Source organism: Lepidochelys kempii, chromosome 10 (genome assembly GCF_965140285.1).
Source record: "Lepidochelys kempii isolate rLepKem1 chromosome 10, rLepKem1.hap1, whole genome shotgun sequence".
In the NCBI taxonomy this organism is placed as follows: Eukaryota; Metazoa; Chordata; order Testudines; family Cheloniidae; genus Lepidochelys; species Lepidochelys kempii.
The window spans coordinates 59,020,772-59,044,652 of NC_136389.1; the positions used below are offsets into that span (position 1 = coordinate 59,020,772).

Genomic DNA, 23,881 nt, shown 5'->3' on the forward strand with positions numbered 1-23,881 from the left:
AAGTAAAAAGGAAGTACAGTATATTGTGTAACAGGGCAGGGCCAGATGACTATAGGAAAGTAATGAGAAACAGGTACATTAGCTCTAGGCTAAACAAATCCCTGTTACCATGGTAACCAAACGGCAGTTGCTCCAGGTTAATCAAGACACCTGGCTAATTAAGATCCTTCTAGAAAGCAGTGGAGACAGCTAGGTTGATTGGGACACATGAAGCCAATCAAGGGCTCACTGGAACTAGTTAAAGGCCTCCCAGTTAGTCAGTTAGAGGTGTATGTCAGGAGTAGTAGTAGGAAGTTGTGCTGCTGGAGAAACTGGGCAGGACCAACCCGATCAGGCACAAGAAAGGGGGCCCTGAGTTAAGGATAAAGTAGATGTTGAGGAAGTGGGGGCTGCTGCGGGGAAGTGGCCCAGGGAATTGTACTTGTCCTGTTTCAAAAAGTCAGCTACAAATAGCTGCTACTATTAGGGTCCCTGGGCTGGAGCCTGGAGTAGAGAGTGGGCCCAAGCTCCCTCCCCCGCCCCCACTCTCCCAGATTAATCACAGAGACAATGAGACAGAGACTGTGTGCGAGAGAGGGTTGCTTCTTCCCACCTCCCTTGCTGGCTTATGATGAAAACGGCTGAGTAGGCTCTGACCCTTGCCTCTAGAGAGAGAAGGGCTATGAGGAAGGTCACAGTTAGCCTCTGAGGCTAGCATAAATCTGCCTGGAAGCGTGGGACCCACTGAGACAAGGTTGGAGCTTTGTCACAATTGGAAACACATTTATTTAACAAGTAAGTTCTGCTTTGAGAAAATCTGTCAGTGTTGTATCATCTGCGGTTCTTCCCTACTTATAACACCAGACTTTACCATGCAACAACAGCAGCTGGCAAGAAAGTTCTCTAACCAACTATTCTCTTTGTGTCTCACACAATAAAGAAACCCTATGAGGCTGCAAAATGGCTTTGTGTGGGGTCTAATGCAAAGAGATGTTGAAGGTCACAGATCCAGTCAATTTCCATTTCATCTCTAATTTAAACATTTATTTTCCTCTGGCAGTTAGTTTCTGTGCTTCTGTTTAATTTATGTCCTGAAATTACAACTAGTTTGTCTAGCTCAAGCTGACTAAACTTTTACTATAGCATGTAAGATGAGGGTTTCTTTTAAAATAGGGAGAACTTTGGCAAAAACACTCCTGGCATGTCGAACACAGAAGGTTGATCTTGGGCTTGATTTTTGGTCCCATTGAAGGCAATGGCAAAACTACCATTGAATTCAATGCCAGCAAGATTGGGGCCTCTGTGAAGAGCAGGGTTTAATAGCATTTATTTTAAAGTGACTCCTTCTGCATCAACTCTTAGTCACTCTGTTCATCTGTCCTCACTGCCTCCTACATCCATGCTTCACTTCAGACTGCTCCTTTTGGACATGTCTAGACTAGGGTTGACCACAACCTGCTAACACTTTTTTTTTTAAAATGCTGGACACTGTCTACACTTGTGTTTAAAAACATATTAGTGAAAGTGTACTAGCTAGCATATTTCCTAATCTAGACAGGGTCTCCTTCAGCCCCTTCTAGTTTCATGCAACCCTTCTTGCTTGTAGCATCCCCTTAATTATTGTTTGCCAAGTGTCCTCAGTCTCCTCCTACAACAGAACTGAAGATCCACCTATTATGTGGAGCACTGTAGCCATAAAAACTCATTTCCAGTCTGTGCTTGCTCAGTTTTGGATACTTCTGTATAGAACCTGTATTTGCTTTTAAATTATATAGACTCCCTGGGGCAGGGTCTCTTATTTATTTGGCACCTTCTACACATGGAATATATGGGATTTCACACAAACTCTTGGTACAAAGAAAGGTAAGGGCTAGCACAAAGCTGCCTCTATATAGGAATAAGTATTGCACTACAATGGAGCTAGGCTGAAAAACTGTTAAAAGGAAATACGTTAACTTTTTCGTACAGGAAAATCTTATGGCAAAGGGAACAGGAATTGGGAAAATAGGCAAAGAAATTGGGTAGACGGGTCTAAGTTTTGATATTTGCTTCTCAAGGTCCCTCAAATCCTGGTGTGCACAGTGAAAACAAATCCCCACGGGGTTGACAAATCTGGTCCCAGGTGCCCCAAAGTTGGAGTGCAGTCTTGCCACCAGAGCTATATCCTATTAGAACCTAAAGGAATTGGATCAGGCAGTGTCAAGGTTCTTTCCCCACTCTGAACTCTAGGGTACAGATGTGGGGACCTGCATGAAAAACCCCCTAAGCTTATTTTTACCAGCTTAGGTTAAAACTTCCCCAAGGTACAAACTACTTTACCTTTTGCCCTTGGACTTTATTGCTGCCACCACCAAAGTCTAACAAATATATAATAGGGAAAGAGCCCACTTGGAAACTTCTTTCCCCCCCCAAAATCCTCCCCAAACCCTACACCCCCTTTCCTGGGGAAGGCTTGATAAAAATCCTCACCAATTTGCATAGGTGAACACAGACCCAAACCCTTGGATCTTAAGAACAATGAAGAAGCAATCAGGTTCTTAAAAGAAGAATTTTAATTGAAGAAAAAGTAAAAAGAATCACCTCTGTAAAATCAGGATGGTAAATACCTTATAGGGTAATCAGATTCAAAACATAGAGAATCCCTCTAGGCAAAACCTTAAGTTACAAAAAGACACAAAAACAGGAATATACATTCCATTCAGCACAGCTTATTTTATCAGCCATTTAAACAAAACAGAATCTAACGCATATCTAGCTAGATTACTTACTGAGTTCTAAGACTGCATTCCTTTTCTGTTCCTGGCAAAAGCAGACAGAGAGAGCCTTTGTTTCTCCCCCCTCCAACTTTGAAAGTATCTTATCTCCCCATTGGTCATTTTGGTCAGGTGCCAGCGAGGTTATCCTAGCTTCTTAACCCTTTACACATGAAAGGGTTTTTCCTCTGGCCAGGAGGGATTTTAAAGGCGTTTACCCTTCCCTTTATATTTATGACAGGCAGAGATGATGCACTGCCTGTCTGACTAAACAGTACAGTCTCCTGGGATTTAATGATCATCCAGTTGGGATGGTACCATATTAAGATACTTATATGGCCCCCATTACCCTGGTGTCTGAGCGCCCAACAAACTTTAATCCTCACAGAATCCGGTGATACTGTTGTAATAAAGATGTTCAATTCAGACCTCAACTATCCCTCATTTTAAAGAACGCCATTGATCTTAGCCTCTCGCCACTTATATTCCATACAGATTGTTGCTCCTTCAGTTTGATTGCTGAAAATAATTTATAGCAGAATAAATAATAAAAACTGAGTTTACAGTGTTATTTATACTGAAAGAATGAATCTCATAGCATTTAAGTCTACATTTAGGTGTTAACAGGTTGAGAGGTAACTAACAAAAGCTTATTCTGTAATCAAGCAAGCAGATGCTTACCTGAGCTTCTCACTTAGCTCTGTAGTTTAAAGCTTCTTGTTAAAAAAAAAAAATACATTTTGCTTCACCTCGTACAAGCATTGTTGATATTTCTAAATTTAGATACCATATATTTCTGTTCTGGGGTTCCTAGAGTAACCTGTTTTCTCAAAGCCAGGCCACAGTGATGCCAAACTGCATTATAAAATAATTTCCTAATTGTAAAATACTCTTTTTCAATGATACTATTGAAAAGGATGTCATCATTCTTCATAAGATGAACACATCCCTATGAACAGTAGGACGGGTTTTTGTTTTTGAATAGAGACAAGCCATGAATGTACTGCAATAATGATTAATAAAGGTACCTTAATAAATTCTACCTCCCCAAGTTACGAGCTATTTCCTTTTGCAGTATCTAAATAATTTAAAAGACTAACAGAAGGGGCAGTTCTGGGTATACTCTGTTGAACACCCGAGTATGCCCAAGTCTCGGAACCTTACTTAACTGTGGAACTCTAAAATCTCCCATGTTTAGGAGATACATGAAGCCATCATTTAATTTACTTTCAAATCAGTGGTGCCACCGTCTTCATAGACACCATTTCCAGGAGTACAGGTTCCTTCACTGCACCAAAAGCAGAAATTCTGGTGCTGACATCTCAGGTATCTGTTAGCAGCACTCATTCGCTTACGCAATGAATCCACTCCAAGAAATTCCATTTGAAGCTTTGATTTCAGAATGGACATAAAAGCATGACCATCTATTGTGCTTTATCCATAGGTAAATCAAGTATTAAAGGGCGTGCACAAGCAACTGGAGGGGGGGGGGAACCATTAACACCCACCTCTTCCCCATCATGGACTGTTCCTTTTTTGAAGGAGCTCTAGTTTCTATCATATATAAGACTGCTTTACTCTAGCCTTTTGAATAAATACAACCATTTGAATACACAGTTAAAAAAAAAAAAAAGGCAGGCTGACATCAGTTTAGATGTAGCCTGAAAGAATACTTCAGAATGCTGGGGAAAGCATAAGTTAACCCATATCCTCATGCAGTTAAGGAAACAGGGTTCCCAAACCTATTGCAGTATGATCATCATCTGCTGCAGAATCCATTATGAACTGCAGAAAGTAGAGAATGCAGCGCTAATTGTGCTCTGGGATCTGCACAGAACCCTGATTGTAATGGAACTCTGTATGTGTGGATTGCTGTGCCCACATAGAGTTCACTGTAAGTTCAGGGCCCAAGCTTGTATTTGGCATTATCTGATCTGATGAGGGTTGACCAATCACAAACCCCTACATTGGGAATGCCAAAAACGGTTAGTGGTGAAAAAGGAGAAAGAAGAAAGGGAAGTTAGTTCACCTTAGAAGAAAATGAAAAAGAAGGTGCCACTGAAAAGGTCCATGTGAAGCTCATGATGAAACTGATTAACAAAAGCCAGTAGTTTCTTGTAGTTTTACATTCCTTATGGCTGTGTGACAATATGAATTTTCCCCAATTGCCATAATTAACAAAAACAAAAAAACTATTCAAGGCACCAGCCTTTTATCTTAACTAAGTGGAGACTTGCACAAGGGCCAAGAAATGACTTGATAGGTGTCTCATGACTTTCTATTCTCTAGGATGATGACAGTGATTAAGTTATACATATGAGCAGAAAGCTGGTTTTAAAGCTTTAGCAGTGATACAAAAAGGTATTCCAAGATGAATATACTCTTCTATATTATAAGGATCCAACCAGACAAACTCACCCTTCGGTTATTTTACTGAAGTTTATGAAGTTACACTAGGAATGAATTTGGTCCAATATTTTTGTATGCTTTTGCCAAAACACTCAATATGGAAAAACTGTAGTTGTAGAACCTCTAGTGAGCCAAGTAGGTACAACTATGTTGAGGCAAATTCCTAACAAGTTGCACCCATGCAATTTAGTACATATTTTGCAATAAAGAGCAAAAATTAGCTCATCCTATTTAGCATTTCTTCACAAATATTTCTGGAATCACTTTGCCTGCCCTGCATGTCATGGCTGAAGAGAGAATTCTCGTAGTTTTGTGAAAGAAGAATCTGCAGGGTGCTAGTTTGCTTATCTAAACTGAAATGAAATTCTAGTAATAATTCTTAAGATGTTCTGCCAGAAATCCATTAAATAAATGAGCACTGGAAAGAGAGAAAATGAATCCTGTCTATGCTGTGGTAGAAAGGTTTTAACAACAAGTTTGGAGTGGTTGGTTGACGTGTAGGTGGTGAAGCCATGAGTTAGGCAGGTCATCCAAGCGAAAGTGCCAATAAAACCTTTATACCACAGTGTTATGCACTCAGTATATGCCACAAATGTTACACCCAGAAATAGATATTTTTGTATATCCCCCCCACCCCCCGCAAAAAAAAAAAAAGTGCTTAGTGCTGCTGCTCAAAACAAACAAACAAACAAACAAAAAATGTTAAAATGACTTTTCTCATCTTTGGAACTAGGAAAACAAACTAGGATACAGAAATTTTCATAGCAAAGCAGTAATACCACAATGCTGAATTAAGGGAAGAATTCCTATTCAGATCAGCAACAGCATCCATAATAATTTTCCACCATGTTGAATGTTTGTCCAAATCTAATTGAAGGTGAATCTTCAGAGTCCTCCCTGACTACAATATTTGGGCCCAATACACTAGTGCAATTTGGCTCCCCTGCGTCACTCCAATTTAAACCCAATTTCATGTCCAAAACCCTGTGCCATATCAGCCCAGCCTGCCCTGTCTGGACTCTAGCTGGCCTGGCTGCTGGAACAGCACGGGGGCACAGGCTGCTGGTAAATCAGAGCGGAATTCACATGGAAGACTGCTTTACCTTCCACTGGAGACCAATCCAGCCCCATGTGGTTCTAGGATTAGAGAAGCATAAGGGTAGATTAAAGCCACCTCTTCTGCACAGTATCTTTCATAGGTATATTACTAAAAGCAAATAATCCTTCATCTTTTTCATTCCACAGACCACTTGTTTAGAGAAGGAACCAATCTCCTCACCCATCCACCCACCCCACATCCCCAACCCCAACTATTTGTGTGCATCAGGTCTTCATTACTCACTGCTTAATTCTGAAAGAGTTTCATTCCATGGACCACCAGGAAGGGATCCAGAGCTACCACGGATACAGACTATAGCCCGAGAACCACTGGTATAAACCATTTTAACTTCCTCTTTCTGCTTTGCAATATACAGATGCATAGCTCATGCACTATTCACGCAGTACGCAACATGGTGTAAGAAGGTAACGGGCTAAACAAAGCAGCAAACAACATGCAGAGCTTTTGGTAGTGGAGCAGGCAGAAGGACTTAGAAGAGAGCTCCCTCCTGGGCGATGTATTCAGCTTTATGGTGTACAGTGTTAAAACCTTCAAAAAGCGGTTTATGGAATGTATTGTTTTACTAGAGCTCACCTCTTCAACCATATGTTTGACTTTCTTCTGTTGGCAATGGACCATGTCATCCAGATGTTTGATTCGTTCTCTAAGACCAGCTGCAACATCTTCCAGATGCTGTGACCTGATATAAGTTATAAGAACTAAGTAAATATGTAGGAAGCCATGCAATGTAAATAAAAGAACAACCAAACAAAACAAAAAAAATAAACACAACGCCAAAGTCGATCAAGAAAAGGAACCTCATTAAATAAGCCAAATTCCACTGACAAATGTCATTTCCTATATTTGTCTAAAGTTCATTTTTATGGTTATCTGTTTGGTCTTTAGTCATTGTCAGACACCACCCACTTAGCTCACCTTTACCTTACATATCAGCTGCCAAAATTTAGAGAAGTTTCAAAAGGGATACTTGTTCAAACAGAATGATGATCTGGGATCTTCTAGACAATCAGCCCTGGAGAGCTGCATGCACATTATGGTTTGTTTTAGCACTTACAAACCATTATCTGATTAATCCCCGCTTCATCACCAAGAGGCAGATGTTACCAAGGAGAAAAAGTAAGAGTTCACAGACTGTGCTCACTGAGCTGTCCTACAGTTCTACATAGGATGTGGTACAGAAATTACTTTTTTTAAAATGTTGTGACTATACATACTAGAGAAAGAGATAATTAAGATATTGATTGCAAGGATCCTAGCGGCCTGATTTTGGGTGCACAGCACTTCTGAAAAGAGTCTGGCCTTTGTCTTTTATATCTATTTTAAAAAAGCATAGCAGATATGCATGAAACTATATGGACCTAAAAACTGATTTCTCAGCAATGCAATGTACTCTACCTAATCCATCATGATTGCACTCAACTTCTCTCATAAATAAAGCTGAGAAGGATGAGTTTTTGCAAAATAAATTCTCTTGCAGTTTTCCTACATAAAATAAGGCAAATATAATTTGGGAAGGAATTATCCAGCTGGAACATATTACAACCAAAGTTAATATAACAGATTCAGGTTTGAAATTTTTTTTAACAATGCTAGAAATCTCAGTAAGGAGTAAAATCTCACCTCTGTCTGTCTGAATGGGTTTGAGATTTTGCTCCAGATATCTGGATTTCATGTTGTACCAGTTGTTTTTGTAGCTGGTGGCGTTCCTAAACAAGAAAATGTTATTTCTCCACTTCTTCACATTGTAAATTCAAGTACATTTTATTGTGATTTAAAAAGGCCCATAATATGTTAAACAAAAACAGAAGCTGATTCAGCTACAAGTTATTACTATATTACAGGTAGAGCATGTATTTCCTACAGCCAAGAAGCACAGAATGGAAAAAACAAGGCTTGAATAAAGAGAACCCTGAATTCTCAGCTGAGCACAAGATAAATGGCAATGTTTTCAGTCTTCAGCGCCAGTGTCAAGGGGTAGCTTTGCTTGCAATTTTGTAGGTAAGTGAGACTCTGAAGGATAAAGACGTGTGAGCTGAAATGCAACTCTGAAAGAACATTATCTTTCTGACCCACAAAGGGACTCCATCTCTCTAAAATTCTTACAGGTCAAAGATATGATTGCATTTAAGGTCTTGGATGCAGAGCTTAAATGAACCACATGACCACTGTTGCTAAAATGAATATCAAATTTTCCATATTGTTCCTCCAAAAGGATCTCCTGATCCAATGTATTTTGGCAGAGATAGGAGGCGTCTCCCTAGTTTTCTCCCAAAATGTCCCTACTTATCCTGTTCAAATGTTACCCAGCATGAGTGCTGAGAGGATCTGTGCACTTGTAGGGTCTGATCCTGCTCTACGAGTCAAGGTGAGTTTTGCCTTTCATGTCAATGAGACCAGGATTGGGGCCTTAGATAACAGCCAAATATTTAAACAGCAACACAAGCAGAACAGCAGGAGTTCAGAGCTGACTGCATAAATTAATTAACAAAAAGTAAAGTTCACATGCATTTCCTAACACCAACGATCATAATGTACCACTTTACTCATTGAATACCACCTTTATCACTATGAATAACGCCACTAAACGCAGTGGGACGACCTGTAGAGTAAGGAATTACAATCTGGCCCAAAATGATTTATCCAACATTACTGCTAACTGATAGCTTCATTTATTTTAATTTATGTCACAGCTAGATCTTAAATTGAGAAGAGTCCACCTAAATAGTTATAATCCAGTCAATGCACTTTTGTTAGTTGGGTAAAGAGGACATTAACATACTACATATAGTTTAAACAAGGGTTAGTAATCCCATCTAGCCAGCAAGTGTGGATGGCGATATTTGTTTCTCTGTATTAGCAAATAATTAGTAGTTAGATTTAAATTGAAGCTAAAGCACACCAAGACCGTAGTTTAAGAATTGAGTTTTATTATGTTTTAGGATTAAACTAACCAAAACCCTACGTTCCTGTCACCACTCAGGATTTCTAGTGAGTCCTTACTTCTGCATTTCTGTCCTTTAGACAGTAAATTCTTTGGCAGGGATTGTATTTATTTTCATATATTGAACAATGCCAGACATGCTAAAGGCACTAAACAAATAATATTGCAGACTCCATTACTGAATATAATGGAATCACTGATCATTTCAGATTAATAATTACAATGAAATTTCCCTTAGTTGACACTGGGGGAATAAACCTGTTTCAGACATCAGGGAACTTCCAACAGACAAGGTTCAGATAATAATTGTATGTGTAAATAGAGGCACTGCACTACTAGACTTACATTAGAACAATTATCTCAAAACCAGTGTGAGTTTTGCCCGGAAACGAAGTCCATAAAATAGAAGAAGGCAGGGCAGGAGATATAAGGAAATGACAGAAACTGCTACAACTTGTTCTACAGCAGTGCTGCTAACGTCACAAGAGATAAGTATCTGGCAGCATTTCTGCTTTGAGGGAGTTACAAGTCAATTGTAAAAATATGTTCAAGGCTGCAGCATGGTAGACCATATTTGAACCAAGGAGAGAAACATTTGACAATATTGTGTGCAGAGAAGTAAGGAAGAACCATTTTATATATCAGAGGTAGACTAAAAACTGAATATCTGGGGTCACTGCCAGAGTATTTTGAAAAATAATCAAAAATAAGTTATGTGCATGGAAACACAGATGGTTGTTCATGCACAGAAAGTTTGACATCAAAATTCAAAAGGAATCTTAGTCTGAAGTCTTAAGAGTTTCATCCTGATGTACAGGAACCCTGAGGTGCAATTCCAGTTAAAACTAATTACAATAATAGGTTTTTCCCCGATGCATTTAGATAAAAATGCTTTCATATATATGCATTTGTTACCTAGGTCAGTGGTACATTTATAAGATTTTATGTCTAATCACTAAAGGACCATAAAGGATCCAGAAAAACTTGTACAGGCTATTAGGAGATAAAATGTGTTTGTTTTTTTAAACTGTCCTTTCAAAATAAAGATTAGCCCCATGTGTGTCTCAGCTCCAAAGCAGCCGTGAAAGTTTTTGCAAGTAACAGCTTCCACAAACAGCAGAGTGGGCAAAGGATGCCAACTTGCCATGGTGTGTCCTCAGCAGTCCAAGTGCTAAGAGCATGGACGGATGCAATAAAGGGTTTTTGATTTTATTAACAGGAAGAAGATAAAAGTGGTGAGTGAGATAGAGGCCATTGGAGGAGAGGGATGTTGTTGACTCACAGGGGACTGAAGAAACAGGTGCACTCCTATACAAGTCTTGCATTTCTGCTAAAAAGAGCATAGATATTGGCACCCATACTTTAACATTTGTGAGCAGAGAACGTTACCTCTTCCATGCGCTGAATGAACCGATCCAGCTCTCCAATCCTCTCGTCTTTTTCCTGTATACTTGTCTCTGTAATTTGCATCTTCTTATTTGCCTCCTCAATGGTCTTCAGAAGTCTATTTGTTTCTGCCTTTGAACAAACAAGTTTATGATCATATCCACAAACAATCAATAAAATTGATGAATGAAAAGTAAGGAGCTGATTTCTGTGCTATATACAATGGGGTTGTTTTTTTTTAAAAGTAGACTCAATAAAGCCAATAAAGTTAGGTGCCCAAGAACTGAGACTTTTTGCAAACCAAACATCTAGCTATAGCATCGAATATGAGTTTTGTGGCACATAAAATGTGGGTGATCAAAATAGTGGCGTTACATCCCTGTATTAAAAGGCTTCTCAGCAATTAGCTTTAAAAACAAAAAAGGTTTGCACACCACATGAATATTTGTTCTCCCCTCAGTGGATACACACGTACTCAGTAATGAGAGAAGAAAATGTACTATTCCCAAGAACAGTATGTTTAGTTCCCAAAGCCTGTCACTTTTAACTGCATTTATATCTGTATCACATTAAGGCTGGAGAGCTTGACTTCAGTTTCTGTGGCGATCAGTGAGTGGTGTTAGATAACCTTGTTATTGACTAGAAATATACAAAACATGATCAGAGGAAGCTTTTGGAAGGAAAAAAAAAATGTTCTCAGGATTTCTCTACTGAAATTTATTTTTTTTCCCCTCTTGAGATTTCACTAAAGTCAGAGGATTTGTACTTTCCATTTTCTTAGACCAGGAGTAGAAAAACCATCCACTTTTTTCATTTTGAAATTTAAATTTTTACTGTCCATTATGTTTAGACACCCTATTCTTCAGCTTTAAAACTCTAGTGATTATGAAAGTTTAAAAGTTGCTGTGACAAGACATGAAATGAAAAGAAACTGGGGTACAAATAAATTTAAGACTTCAAATTAAATTATATTGACAAATGTAAGGACTGTACTTCAAACACTGAACTGAAGAACACTGTTACAGACTGGCTGTACATACTATTAGAGTTTCTTTCTCAGCTATATGTTTCTGTTCTTCTTGTTGTAGTTTTTCTTCATACTGGCTGTACAGTCTTCTGGTCATCTCTCTCATTACGTCAGCATTGGCTTCTTGAGAGCATTCTACCTATAGGAGCGAACAAAAGAACTTCTACAGCTGAACCCTCTCTCGGTGCACCATTGCTGGAGACAAGAAAAATGGAGCTCAAACCAACCAAAAGGTAGAGATGTAACTGATGTTGATAGGTAGATCCTTCCCTTAGCATTGTTACAAAATATACTCTACTATTAGGCCTGATTTACACCAAGTCCACATTACAGCACTCTGGCAGTGTAAAAGGGCCTTTCAAATGGGTGTAAGTTACAATTACACCAACTTTAGAGCCCCTTCACACTGCCAGAGTTAACGTGCCATTAATGTAACTGAGAATCAGGCCTGACTCTTTATTAAGTTCTCTCATGACACCCTCTCACACACTTGAAGTTTGCTCCCACGTATGATGATTAATTCAAAATTCTCTAATTTTACAGGAGTATAGCTTAGAAATGAGCCTGAACCTAAACCAAAACCCATATCCAAATGCCCATGCACTTTGCACTGATCAAAATCCAGATCCAATATTTACAGTTTTGAGCCCATCTGTGCTGTAGACTGAAATAAAAGCTAAATAAAACTAAACTAAACTAAATAGCTTTGCTAGGACTTGATTCTCCTCTTACTTGCTCTGCTGCAAATCTGGAGTGACACCATTACAGTCATGGGAGTTACCCTGATCTAAGTGAGAGGAGAATTTAGGCCTACAAAACTATTAACTTAGTGTTATTTACATTGGTGTTAATCATGGTAATAAGAAAAGAATCAGGCACTTAGTGTTTAATGCTGGAACTCTAGTGCTCCTGGTTATAGAAGATCTCTGTTTTGAACATCTGAGTTATCTTGTTTCAAGGACTGCAAGATTTATCAAACCCTTATACTGTCTTACTCAGTGGGAACAAACTGTTCAAATGTTATTGCTCTGCATAAAAATAAAAAGATATTTTGTCTTCTGAAGAGGGACAGATCTCTCGGAAGGATTCTATTTGCATTGTAACTGCCTTCTGTGGCATCTGACCCAGATCTCTACATTAGGACAGAGAGCAAGTTTCTGCCAATGCAATCTAAAGGAACAGGAATTAAATAAACTTTAATTAAAGTATATGCTGAACCCCCAGAGTTACAGTAATGTGGTTAGAAATGACAAAACTAGGAAAGCAGAGTTGCAACAGTTCAACCCTAACCTCCCTAAAAAGTGTCAAAGTCGAGTATAATTTCCCGTGCCACCTCTCCCACCTTCCTTTGTTTACAATTTGGGTGGCCACCGCAATAACTAACAACGTTCTCAAGTGAGAATATAAAAGAAATGATTCTAACAGAGAGGAACATTCCTGACTGGCAGTAACAAGGGTAGTTGGTAATTTTTGCCTTTTCACAGCCAACCCCCACAATACCAAATTCTCTTATGTGCCCTCCCCACCCCCAAATTAAAAATCAGATCCTGTAGATGTTTCTGCATATGACTTAACAAGCAACTTTCACTATGCCAGCATGTGCTTAACTTTTAGCACTTGCTCACATTCCATTGATGCCAACTTGCTTGACGTTAAGCACATGCTTAAGTGCTTCACTGAATTAGGACCTACAGGCTGAATTCTGCCCTCAGATTCTACACATAGCTTTCCCTCACTTCATGTTTGGGCCAGGATGTGTCCTCAAGATTAGAATAAACTACGAATTTCTGTTTTGAAATCCTGATTTCTTTTCCTCTAATTATCCTTTCCTTCTTTTTATTCCCTACAGACCACAGCAGATGCAAGCACAAAAACCTTGTAAAACTATTGTTGAAAGGAAATTAGAACATAAAAATACATTAGTAAGCTGGTACCCTCCCTCTTTAGTGTGATGGATCTGGGCCATCTATCATTATGCACCAATGTAGGATACAAGAGCCTCCAAGATAATCATCTGTTTCTGACTTTTTAAAATGTCAGTAAATCAGTGGTCACCTAATTTCATGGAAGGGATTTAATGTATTTTTAAAAATATTTCTGATACTGCATGATTGTTCCAAGTTATTTGAAATGCTGTTAACTGCTCTGATATGATTTAATGGAAGCTTCCAAATGCAAGACAGTGGGACTCATAAAAAAGGCCCATATGATAGCTCCAGCTTGCATTTCATTCCCTTGTGCTTACCTGAAAACCTGTCCCACAACTAACTTCTCTTTTCAGGGTAATTTGCTCTTAGGGTGCACCTCTGTTGCCCAATAAATACTGTACATGTGAACAAAACATAACAGATTTCTGATGAAAAATTGTGAAAGGTACAGTACTGGCTGTCAATAACACTCCATGCATGGTCGGTGAAGAACTCTACACAAATGTGGCCAAATCTCTTTTTCCAAGAAATTAAATCTCATTGCCTCAGCAATGTCCTTATTGTACAATATGAATAAGGGGAGTTTACATACCGTACCTTTAGTTTCAGTAGCTGATTTTCAACTTGGGCTGTTTCCAGCTGTTTTTGCTTTTCTTTCAGTTTTTCCATGGACTGCTCATGTGTGTGTTTTAAATTCCTTATTTGATCCCTTATATCTGTGTTCTCCAAACTAACATCCACTAAAGTTTTCTAAAATGAACACAACGAAATGAACACAATTTGCAGTAATAACAATAATTAATAATAATAATAATAATAATAAAAATAATAATTCGACCAACCTACCACAAGAGACTTTTTGCAATATTTAGAATATTTTAGAGTTTATGGTTTTGTTGACATAGTGTTAACATAGTTAATAGCTTTGGCTCTTTAAAATTACGGTTTCCAATTATTTGCTTTACGAAAAAACTCTCTCCATAGGAGCATGTTCATTAAAATGCAGTCCCAGAGAGCTGTGATCAAGAGGAAGAGACACACATGCATTACAGTGCAAACACCACTTCCATTTGATACTGTAATACAACTGAAGTGAAATGTTGGATTTTCCCCTCCATTCTTCCCCTTTCCAAATGCCATATTTTAAGATAATAAACCTGAAAACACTGAAGTTTGACACCGGGAGGCAGGAGAGTCGAGGAGGCTAGCTGGGATGGATGCCAAGCTGAAAACATTTTTATAAACAAGAAAAATGATCTTTGTATGTTTACAAGAGTGGCTACTCAATATTTGTAAAATTAAAAAAAAATCATTGAAATTTCCATCAATAGAAAACAACAATGGGACAAAATCATGTGATGTGTCATTGATTTGTAAAATATGGAAAGAGTCTCAGTTTCACCTTTAATTTTCCATTAAGCAAAGGCTAATGGCTTTCACCAGCTGCAATGGAGTGAAACAACACTTTACTGTATATTAAAGGATAGCCTTTTAGCCAGCAAAAACTCCTGGATTTTTCTTAACTTCATCTTTTTCTGTCACATTTGATGGTTAAGATCCGAATGTGTATCTAACCATTATCCATCCCTCATGTATACTGTTAAACTGATGACACAAGAGGGAGTCTAGGATGGTAGCTGATGGATCAGGCCATTCTCTTTGATAGAGTTATTAACAGCATACCTGCAACTCAATTGATGCCGATGTCAAGGAGCTGTTCATTTCACTGAAGCTATCCAAGGCTGCAGCCTGCACTTGCATATGACTCTGTAATGATTCTTTTTCAACATTTGTTATCTAAACAGATTAAGAAAAAGATATAAAAAACAATCCTCACATTTTAAAATTCTTTCAAAAGGATGATAGCTGCCACCAATTTAGCACTGGAGAGACAAGAGATTAAAAACAATGGGATTAAGAGTTTGAATCTCTAGGTAAACTTCTCTCTATTGGAAATCCTGTGTTAACCAAAACTTCATTTTAAAAGCTTAAATTTTGGCCTTGGAAGCAAGCTATGCTGAGATATAGAAGCAGTTTTTCAGTGTCTTCTCATGGTGTGTGCCATCATGCACATTAATCACAACAAGGACTCAGGCTCTAACTCTTGTGGTCACAAAAAGAGAACTTTTCTCTAGCTAAACTTGGTAGAAGAAATTCATCTTTGTGCAGAGGGAATTCATCCCTTTTGGTGCTTAATTGGGGTTTACCTGGTGCATAGGCCTTGTGCTGACCCTGTGCACAGAGGCAAGTTTCACCCAATAAGAACTCCTGCAGAGTTTTTCTCACCTTGAAGTTGTACTTTGCATATTTTTAAATTTTGCCAGTTTTCAAAAAGAAAAGATTCTGGTTTATAAAAAATATGTGTGTGTCTAGAAACTGCTGTGAGGATCTCCACGAAAGATCAGAATTGCAAATGCATATAAGAGCATTCCAGTAGGTGAAACAACACTCATACTCATTTATTGTTATTTAGATAGCATGGTAAATTTTCACAATACTTTAGAGTAGCTAAAATATACAGACCCCCAAATTGACAAAGTCCCTGCCCCAAACACAAACACACACAAACACAAACAGATACAGGACAGCTGTTTATTAGCTGTCTGTGTCTTCAGTGCACAACTGAACGATAGGAGGAGGAGGATGTTTGGCAGTTTACTGGGAAAGCTGCTGTAGGCACATGGGGTGGAGTGCAAGAGGACATACAGTCAGGAGCAGGTGAAGGAAAGAAATGGAGAAGCTTAGAGAGAGGCGTGGCTGGAGTGCAGGGAGCATGACAGTGTAGGAGGAGACGAGACCAGGAACTCAGGGAAGCAAGTAAAAAGCTTTGAAGGTAAGAAGCATGAGCTTAAATGTGAGAGTGATCAGTGGGGAGCAGCCAACACAAACATTTACTATGTTTGAACTTTTCAAATATATATGTGTGACGGGCTGGATCACAGAAACCCCCTTGGGGCTGCCACCTGATGTGCCAAGACTACTTCTGCCCCTGCCTTCCGTGTCAGCTTGGGACTCCAGAACCCTGACTGGCTGTGCCAGACATGCTTGCAAGCAACAAACACAGACCCAGGTCTGAATTACGTCCCACAAACTGCAAGCTTAACTGAGAGCAGCTTACAGAAGTGTGCCTGTCTCTAACACTCAGATGCCCAATTCCCAATGGGGTCCAAACCCCAAATAAATCCGTTTTACCCTGTATAAAGCTTATACAGGGTAAACTCATAAATTGTTCGCCCTCTATAACACTGATAGAGAGATATGCACAGCTGTTTGGCCCCGCCCCAGGTATTAATACATACTCTGAATTAATTAATAAGTAAAAAGTGATTTTATTAAATACAGAAAGTAGGATTTAAGTGGTTCTAAGTAGCAGACAGACAGAACAAAGTGAATTACCAAGCAAAATAAAACAAAACACGCAAGTCTAAGCCTAGTACAGTAATAAAACTGAATATAGCTAAAATCTCACCCCCAGAGATGTTTCAGTAAGTTTCTTTCACAGACTGGACACCTTCCTAGTCTGGGCACAATCCTTTCCCCGGTACAGCCCTTGTTCCAGCTCAGGTGGTAGCTAGGGGATTTCTCATGATGGCCGCCCCCTTTGTTCTGTTCCACCCACTTATGTATCTTTTGCATAAGGCGGGAATCCTTTGTCCCTCTGGGTTCCCACCCCTCCTTATCAATGGAAAAGCACCAGGTTAAAGATGGATTCTAGTTCAGGTGACATGATCACATCACTGTAAGACTTCATTACTCACTTGCCAGCACACACGTATACAGGAAGACTTAAAAGTAAAACAGAGCCATCTACAGTCAATTGTCCTAGTTAATGGGAGCCATTAAGATTCCAAACCACCATTAATGGCCCACACTTTGCATAACTACAATAGGGCTTCAGAGTTATATTTCATATTTCTCATTTCAGAAACAAGAGCGATACATTTATACAAATAGGATGACCACTCATTAGATTGTAAGCTTTGTAATGATACCTTAGAAGAGACCTTTTGCATGAAGCATATTCCAGTTACATTATAGTCACACTCATTAGCATATTTTTATAAAAGCATTTAGGGTACAACATCACAATATGAAACCAACCAACCTTAAGGTGTCTAAGAACATAAAGGAAGATACATCAGACCAAACAGTGCCAATGATTATGAACCAAGGTCTAAACTTATCATGCACACAAGCAAACAAGGTCTACCTCTAGATAAAATACACAAGCATCGTGGACCAACCTTCATCACTATTTAACAATTAGCATTCACTAGCCAAGCCATGCACCAACTGAGCGAGAGCATACAGGGGAAGGCAGTGCTCAAGGCTCACTTCATAGAGGTGTGTGCACATGTAAAAAGTGATCAAGGAAGGACTCTTTTGGACAAATTGCAGAAGAGAGGTTAGGTGGGGAGGACCTAGAAGAAAGGTTCAGTGACCAAGGGCAGGATTTCACTTGTGCACAGGCAAGAGTTTTAGCAATAGGGATAAAAGTGAGGGGCAGTTTTTGGAGATGCTACAGACAGAGAGAGAGAATTTATGGCAAGGGCCCAGAGGTGATGGGAGCAGAAATAAAAGGATTCTAAAATGTTGCCAAGTATGAGAGCCTGGGTGTCTGGGAAGACGGTGGGGCTGCCAAAAGCAACAGATAAGATGGAGAAAAGGAGGCTTAGGGATAAGAAGTTTAGTCTGGGGAATGTAAGATGGTGGTTAAACACCCAAAAGGCAATACTGAAGAGACACTGGACTACACACTTAACTATCACTATGTCATTCCCTTGAAATGCCACACACAATTCATTTGACTGAGCCAGGATTGCATGACCTGAAAAGAGCTACATGTTACTGCTCTTCCTAACTACCCAATTTATGGCATTGGGATCTATTGACAAGCAACCATTACCTGAAAAATGATCCTATAATCATTAACTAGAAAGGGGAAGCTCAGCACAGGGTAGATGGAATTCCATAGTGCATCTGGCACACTTTACAGAGACAAAAATGGTGTGTGCCAAGAGTGCCTTTGGCCTTGAACAGCCCTTTATATTATTGTAGAAGTCCAAATAAACAAATAAATAAATTCATCCAATAATAGATCCCAGAGACATTTACATTTCTCCCATATTTCAGGCCAAATCCTGAACTCTTTGAGGTCAAAGCAAAAACTCCCATTGGCTTCAAGGGGATCTAGTTTAGTCCTTATGGCAGCATTTGGGACACAGTTCTCTGATCTTTAGCTACTTTTTGGACTCCACTTCCCTTCTACAGGACACAGAAACTGATGGAAAAAAGATTAAGTGAAAGAGAAGCAAGTATTCATATTTTCAGACACTCCCAAGTATCAGGAAGTAGTCCAACAATGTACTAAGGAATGATGATTTTTTTTTCCCTTCCAAATTTTTAAGTTTGCTTCCAAACCTATAGAGGTCATGATGCACACTCTAGTATAATGACTCGCAGAAGCTAAAGGCTCTATCAAGATAGCATTAGAGCACATAAGGATAACATTTAAACATATGCTTAACTTTAAGTTAGTGGGACTTAAACTTATTAACAAGGCTTTTCTGAATCAGGGCCATAGAAAGTAATGTTGGAATTGGCATCTATAGCATAATTGTTGAACCAACCAACCAGTTTTCTGAACTAAAGAACTCAGTTTGTATGGATTCAGGTAAGAGCAATTTTTAAAGTGCGTGTGAGGAAAAAAAAAAAAGGGGGGGGGGATAATTTTCCTGACACCTTCACTATTATTGCTGCAGTGGAACATGGAGAGGCTTCAGCAGAGTACTGAGGCTGCAGCACTTTTAGGGCAATCAAATATATTTAAATACTGTAGTAAGTTACAAAGGCTGGAATTTAGTTTAGTGGAATGACCTGTTGAGTTGCAAACGTGACCTCCAGTAAGCAACAGATGACAGATTCTTGTATAACCCCCAGTGAGTTAATTTGTCAGCCCACAGAACAGTAGCTTTCTACGATAAACACCATCCTCCAGTCAGTATTAGAATATTAATCATACATAATCACACAAGCAATGTAATTAACAGTAGGCTTTATTTACAAAAAGCAGGTAATGGGAGTAATCTGTCAGGCTCCTTTACATGACCAGACCTGAAGAAGAGCTCAGCATAAACTCAAAAGCTTCTCTCTCTCTCACCAACAGAAGTTGGGCCAATAAAAGACATTACCTCACCCACTTGACTCTCTAATGATCGTTTACAGACAGAAAAAGCCTCTGCCCTGTTTTCATTTTGCTTGAAATGAAATTTTCACTGAAGGCATGAAAAATAATGAACTTAAATGGCTCTAAAACATGATTTGTTTCATGCCACATGCTGTCTTTCATAAAAAAATGTTTGTAGGTAACCTTGTTTGGTTCACCTCTTATGACATCATTACAAATAAACGTGAACTTACTGTCAATTCATTTGTAAGTTGCTGTATTTTCCGTTTCATTTCACCATACTCGCCATACATTTTCTTTCTTACTTTTTCCAAAGTTGCTCTCACCTGTAGTCAGACAAATTATAAGCCTTTGTTATTCAGCCTTTATTACAAATATAATTTAGATTAGAAACCAGACAACTATGTTCTCCAAAGACCAAGATCACCTACAGTATCACCATTACTAAGCCAATGCTTGCTCACTGTGACATTGGTATCTAAGACACAACTGTGTAGTAGCTGAGGGTTTAATTACCTTTTAAGGCCCCTCTCTGTATAAACACTGATTTGCATGAATTTAGAAACTAATTTCATCACTAGATTCCAAAAAATAGGCTATTCACCAATTTGATTTTAATACAAAAATTAAACGTAACTTAAAATAACTGCAGGTATAAATTGTTATTTCCTATATGTATTTTTAACACTGGAAACAAAACTGAGTTAGCTACGTTAATCAAACATGAACAGAAGCAACTTTTTAGCTCAAGATTAACTAGTGTTTACAACGGACAACTAAATATATAAATGTTCTCTTACATGCTACCTTCCAGACACATAGTTAGAGGTCGCCCTTTTCACTCAGTTATGATTACCTACCAGACTGATTAGGTACTGTACAACAGTGAGCATAGCTGGGCCTATGCACAGCTGGAGTCAGGTCAGGAGGCACCGAGAGGTGGCTGCATTCGTGTGTACGTATGTAATAAAGGGGTTCTCAGAACAAATTTTTGGTGGCCTCAGAGTGCGGCCACCAACTCTTGCTGATGGCCGGTCTCACACTTTTTCCTAAAATACTTAATTAGCTTTAGGAAAAACAAATAAATATGCACCTACACATGTCCAAATCATTGTAATTTATTTATTGCTAGCTAGTAAGTCTGCTGTGAAAAGTGATATTAAACATACAAGTATCAATTTTCACAGCAGACTTACTTAGCCCTGCCAAGCCTGGGGACAAATTAAGCCCTGGATGTGGGGCCAGGGGAGGCAACAGGGGACTAGAGCCTGAAGCCCTGCTGCCAGAGCTTCCCTCTGCTCAGCCAGAGCCCAGGACTGGAGCCCAAAGCCCGGTGGCCAGAGCCTGCCACTCCAGGGCTGAACCCCAAAGCCTGAGCCCCATCACCCCCGGGAAGGTGGGGAACTCACTGGGCACCTGCTCCTCCAGCATTGTGCCCCAGGTTTCTCCAGAGGGGGGCGGGGCCCAACCCCTGTTGGTGGCCCCAGCATCAACACCAAGACAGGGCATCCAGGAGCAAAAGGAAGGGAGAGGGGACGCTACTCCCTCCCTCCCTTCTCCCCCAGAGGCTGTGGCCACAAGAAATGTCCCTGGTGGTTGCATTTGGCCACGGTGGCCACATTTGAGAAACACTGCTTTAGGGGGGGTGCACTCTCAGAAAGGGGTTTGTGCTGCATGGCCATGCCCCAAACCATGTAGTCCTGCCCCCTTTGGAACATGCGCAGCTGAAAGCACCAGGAACTCTCTCTCCTTCCTCTGCCACACACCATTCCTTGTGCTCAAGAAATAACTCAGTAGAGTCTCTCCCCACTAGTGCACCTACCCAGAGAGCTATGATTTTTAGTCTACTTTAAGTTTAAATGTTAAACATCACCTTATATGCATGTATGTAGTGAAGACAGACTAACACCTTGTTGGGCTGCAAAGATGCAAGTCATTGGGAGGAGGGGGGAGCGAAGCTTTTGAATTGGTTTAGTTGAACGCAGCTTTACATGGAGAGAGAGAGGGGATCACACCTTCCCCCAACCTCTATACACAGCACTGCCAGAATCAAAGCCTAAAAATTTGTTCTTGTCAGACTTTTATATTAGATAGATAGACCGACCCACCAACCTTTGGCTGTTTTTGAGAATCTGTTCAGACAACACTACTGCCATCCTTTTGATTGGAGGACATACTCTTCATTCTAATACTTGTCTGGACCGAAGGCTTTGATCCAAATAATAAGAGTGCATTTACATAGTATCATACTTCAATTGGCACAAAATGACTGGGGAGGGTGTGGGAAGGGATCTGAAGTTTTAAACAGGATATGTCTGTGAGCTGGTATACCATGTGAGAGGAAAAAAACAAACAAAAAAAACCACACAATGATGATGACAGCACTAGGGCAAACCAAACCAACCCAGCAAATCCAAAGACATGCTGTACAATTGTCCAATCAAAGTTCTTTGAGGCAGCATCTGTCTCTGTTCTGTGTATGTACAGTACCTGGCACAATGGAGTCTGGGTCCAAGATTGGAGCTCCTAGGTCAGTGGTCTCCAACCTTTTTATGCCCAAGATCGCTTTTTGAATCTAAGTGCAACCCAGGATCTACCCTGCCCCTTCCTGAGGCCCCAACCCTTCCCACTCACTCCATCGCTCGCTGTCCCCCACACTCACTCACTTTCACCGGGCTGGGGTAGGCATTTAGGAGGAGGAAAGGGATGCACGCTCTAGGAGGAAGTTTCAGAGGAGGAGGGGGCTCCAAGCTGGGGCAGAGCGTTGGGGTGCAAGAGGCGGTACAGGGTGCTGGCTCTGGGAGGGGGGGTCAGGGCTGGGGTGCAGGAGGGGGTTTGGGGTGCTGGTTCTGGGAGGGGGCTCAGGGTGGGGCTTGGAGTGCAGGAGGAGGTTCGGAGTACAGGAGGGAGTATGTGGTGCTGGCTTCAGAACAGGGCTCAGGGCTGGGGATTGGGGTGCAGCCTCCTGCCAGGCACCACTTACCTCCGGCAGCTCCCGTGGCAGGTGCAGCGAGGCTAAGGCAGGCTCCCTGCCTACCCTGGGCCCACACCGCTTCCTGCACCCTTGCAGCCACTGGTGGGAGGAGGGGAAGGGGGCACGTGGCTCCACGTGCTGTCCTTCTCTGCAAGCACCACCCCTGCAGTTCTCCCAGCCAATGGGAGCTGTGGGGACGGTGCTTGCAGTCAGGAGCAGCTCGCAGAGGGAGAACCCTACCCCCCGCCCCTGGGGCAGCGCTGGCCGCTTCTGGGGGCAGCGTGGGGCCAGGGTAGGGAATCTGCCTTAGTGGCAGCCACATTGCACCGCCAGACATTGCAATCAACTCGGAGATTCTCTAGGATCGACTAGCTGATCACAAAAATCAATCAATCGGTTGGTGACCACTGCCCTAGGAGCTACTGCAATAACAATCCCACCACCATTTTGGCTCCCATCATTGTAGCATTTAAATATCAAGGCAGTGAACTGATAATGGATCAGCTCTGCTCACTTGCCACTGCCCTGCATCCTGTGGAGTCATTTACACCCGTCAGAATGAGAGCATTTTCACTCACTTTTCACTGGTGTAAAGGACCATACAAGGGACAGGTCAATGGTGAATTGAGCCCAGAATATTACAAAAAGGGCAAGTTTCCTCAACTACAAGAAGCCACTTGGTAAGAGAGAGTCAATGATCCCTGACTATTAGAAAATGGCCTATTAGCATAAGAAAAAACAGCCTGCAAGGGCCTGTAAGCAAAAACAAGCAGATATTAGGAATCAATGTTATTACATCCCCTTAAATTGTTAGCCTGACTCACAGTGATTCTCTCTTTTATATGAAAGTTGATCTCTTGAACTTGAAATCAGTATAGCATCATCTGCACTGGCCAGCTTTACTCCATTCCATGGGTGGAATGGAGTAAAGAGAAGGACAGATTATTTGCTTTGTGCTAATTAGCAGAATTACTAACTAAACCTAGAGGGTCAAAGATCAACAGGTGAAATATTTAGCTCCAGCATGATTTGGCACAGTCTTACCAAAGCCACTGAATTTACACTTCTATTTCAGGAGAGCTGTTATTTATAGTTAGCTATAGACATGTTAGTTTCTCTTATTATCCAATACTTTCTATACAGTAAAATTTGTGCAAGAGGCCACTGTTATTAGGCA

At 40.3% G+C, this 23,881-nt stretch overlaps 1 protein-coding gene across 1 annotated transcript in view; it reads right to left on the reverse strand.

Annotated features, from left to right (window-relative positions):
- MYZAP (myocardial zonula adherens protein) overlaps positions 1-23,881 on the reverse strand; it is a 91,322-nt gene that overhangs the window by 39,063 nt on the left and 28,378 nt on the right. Inside the window, exons 4-10 of the mRNA XM_073303761.2 lie at positions 19,964-20,056; positions 15,227-15,340; positions 14,141-14,293; positions 11,629-11,754; positions 10,592-10,720; positions 7,882-7,967; positions 6,835-6,940 (exon numbers count right to left, since the gene is read on the reverse strand). Of these exons, the coding sequence (XP_073159862.2) occupies positions 6,835-6,940; positions 7,882-7,967; positions 10,592-10,720; positions 11,629-11,754; positions 14,141-14,293; positions 15,227-15,340; positions 19,964-20,056 (807 nt within the window). The remainder of the gene's footprint in view (positions 1-6,834; positions 6,941-7,881; positions 7,968-10,591; positions 10,721-11,628; positions 11,755-14,140; positions 14,294-15,226; positions 15,341-19,963; positions 20,057-23,881) is intronic.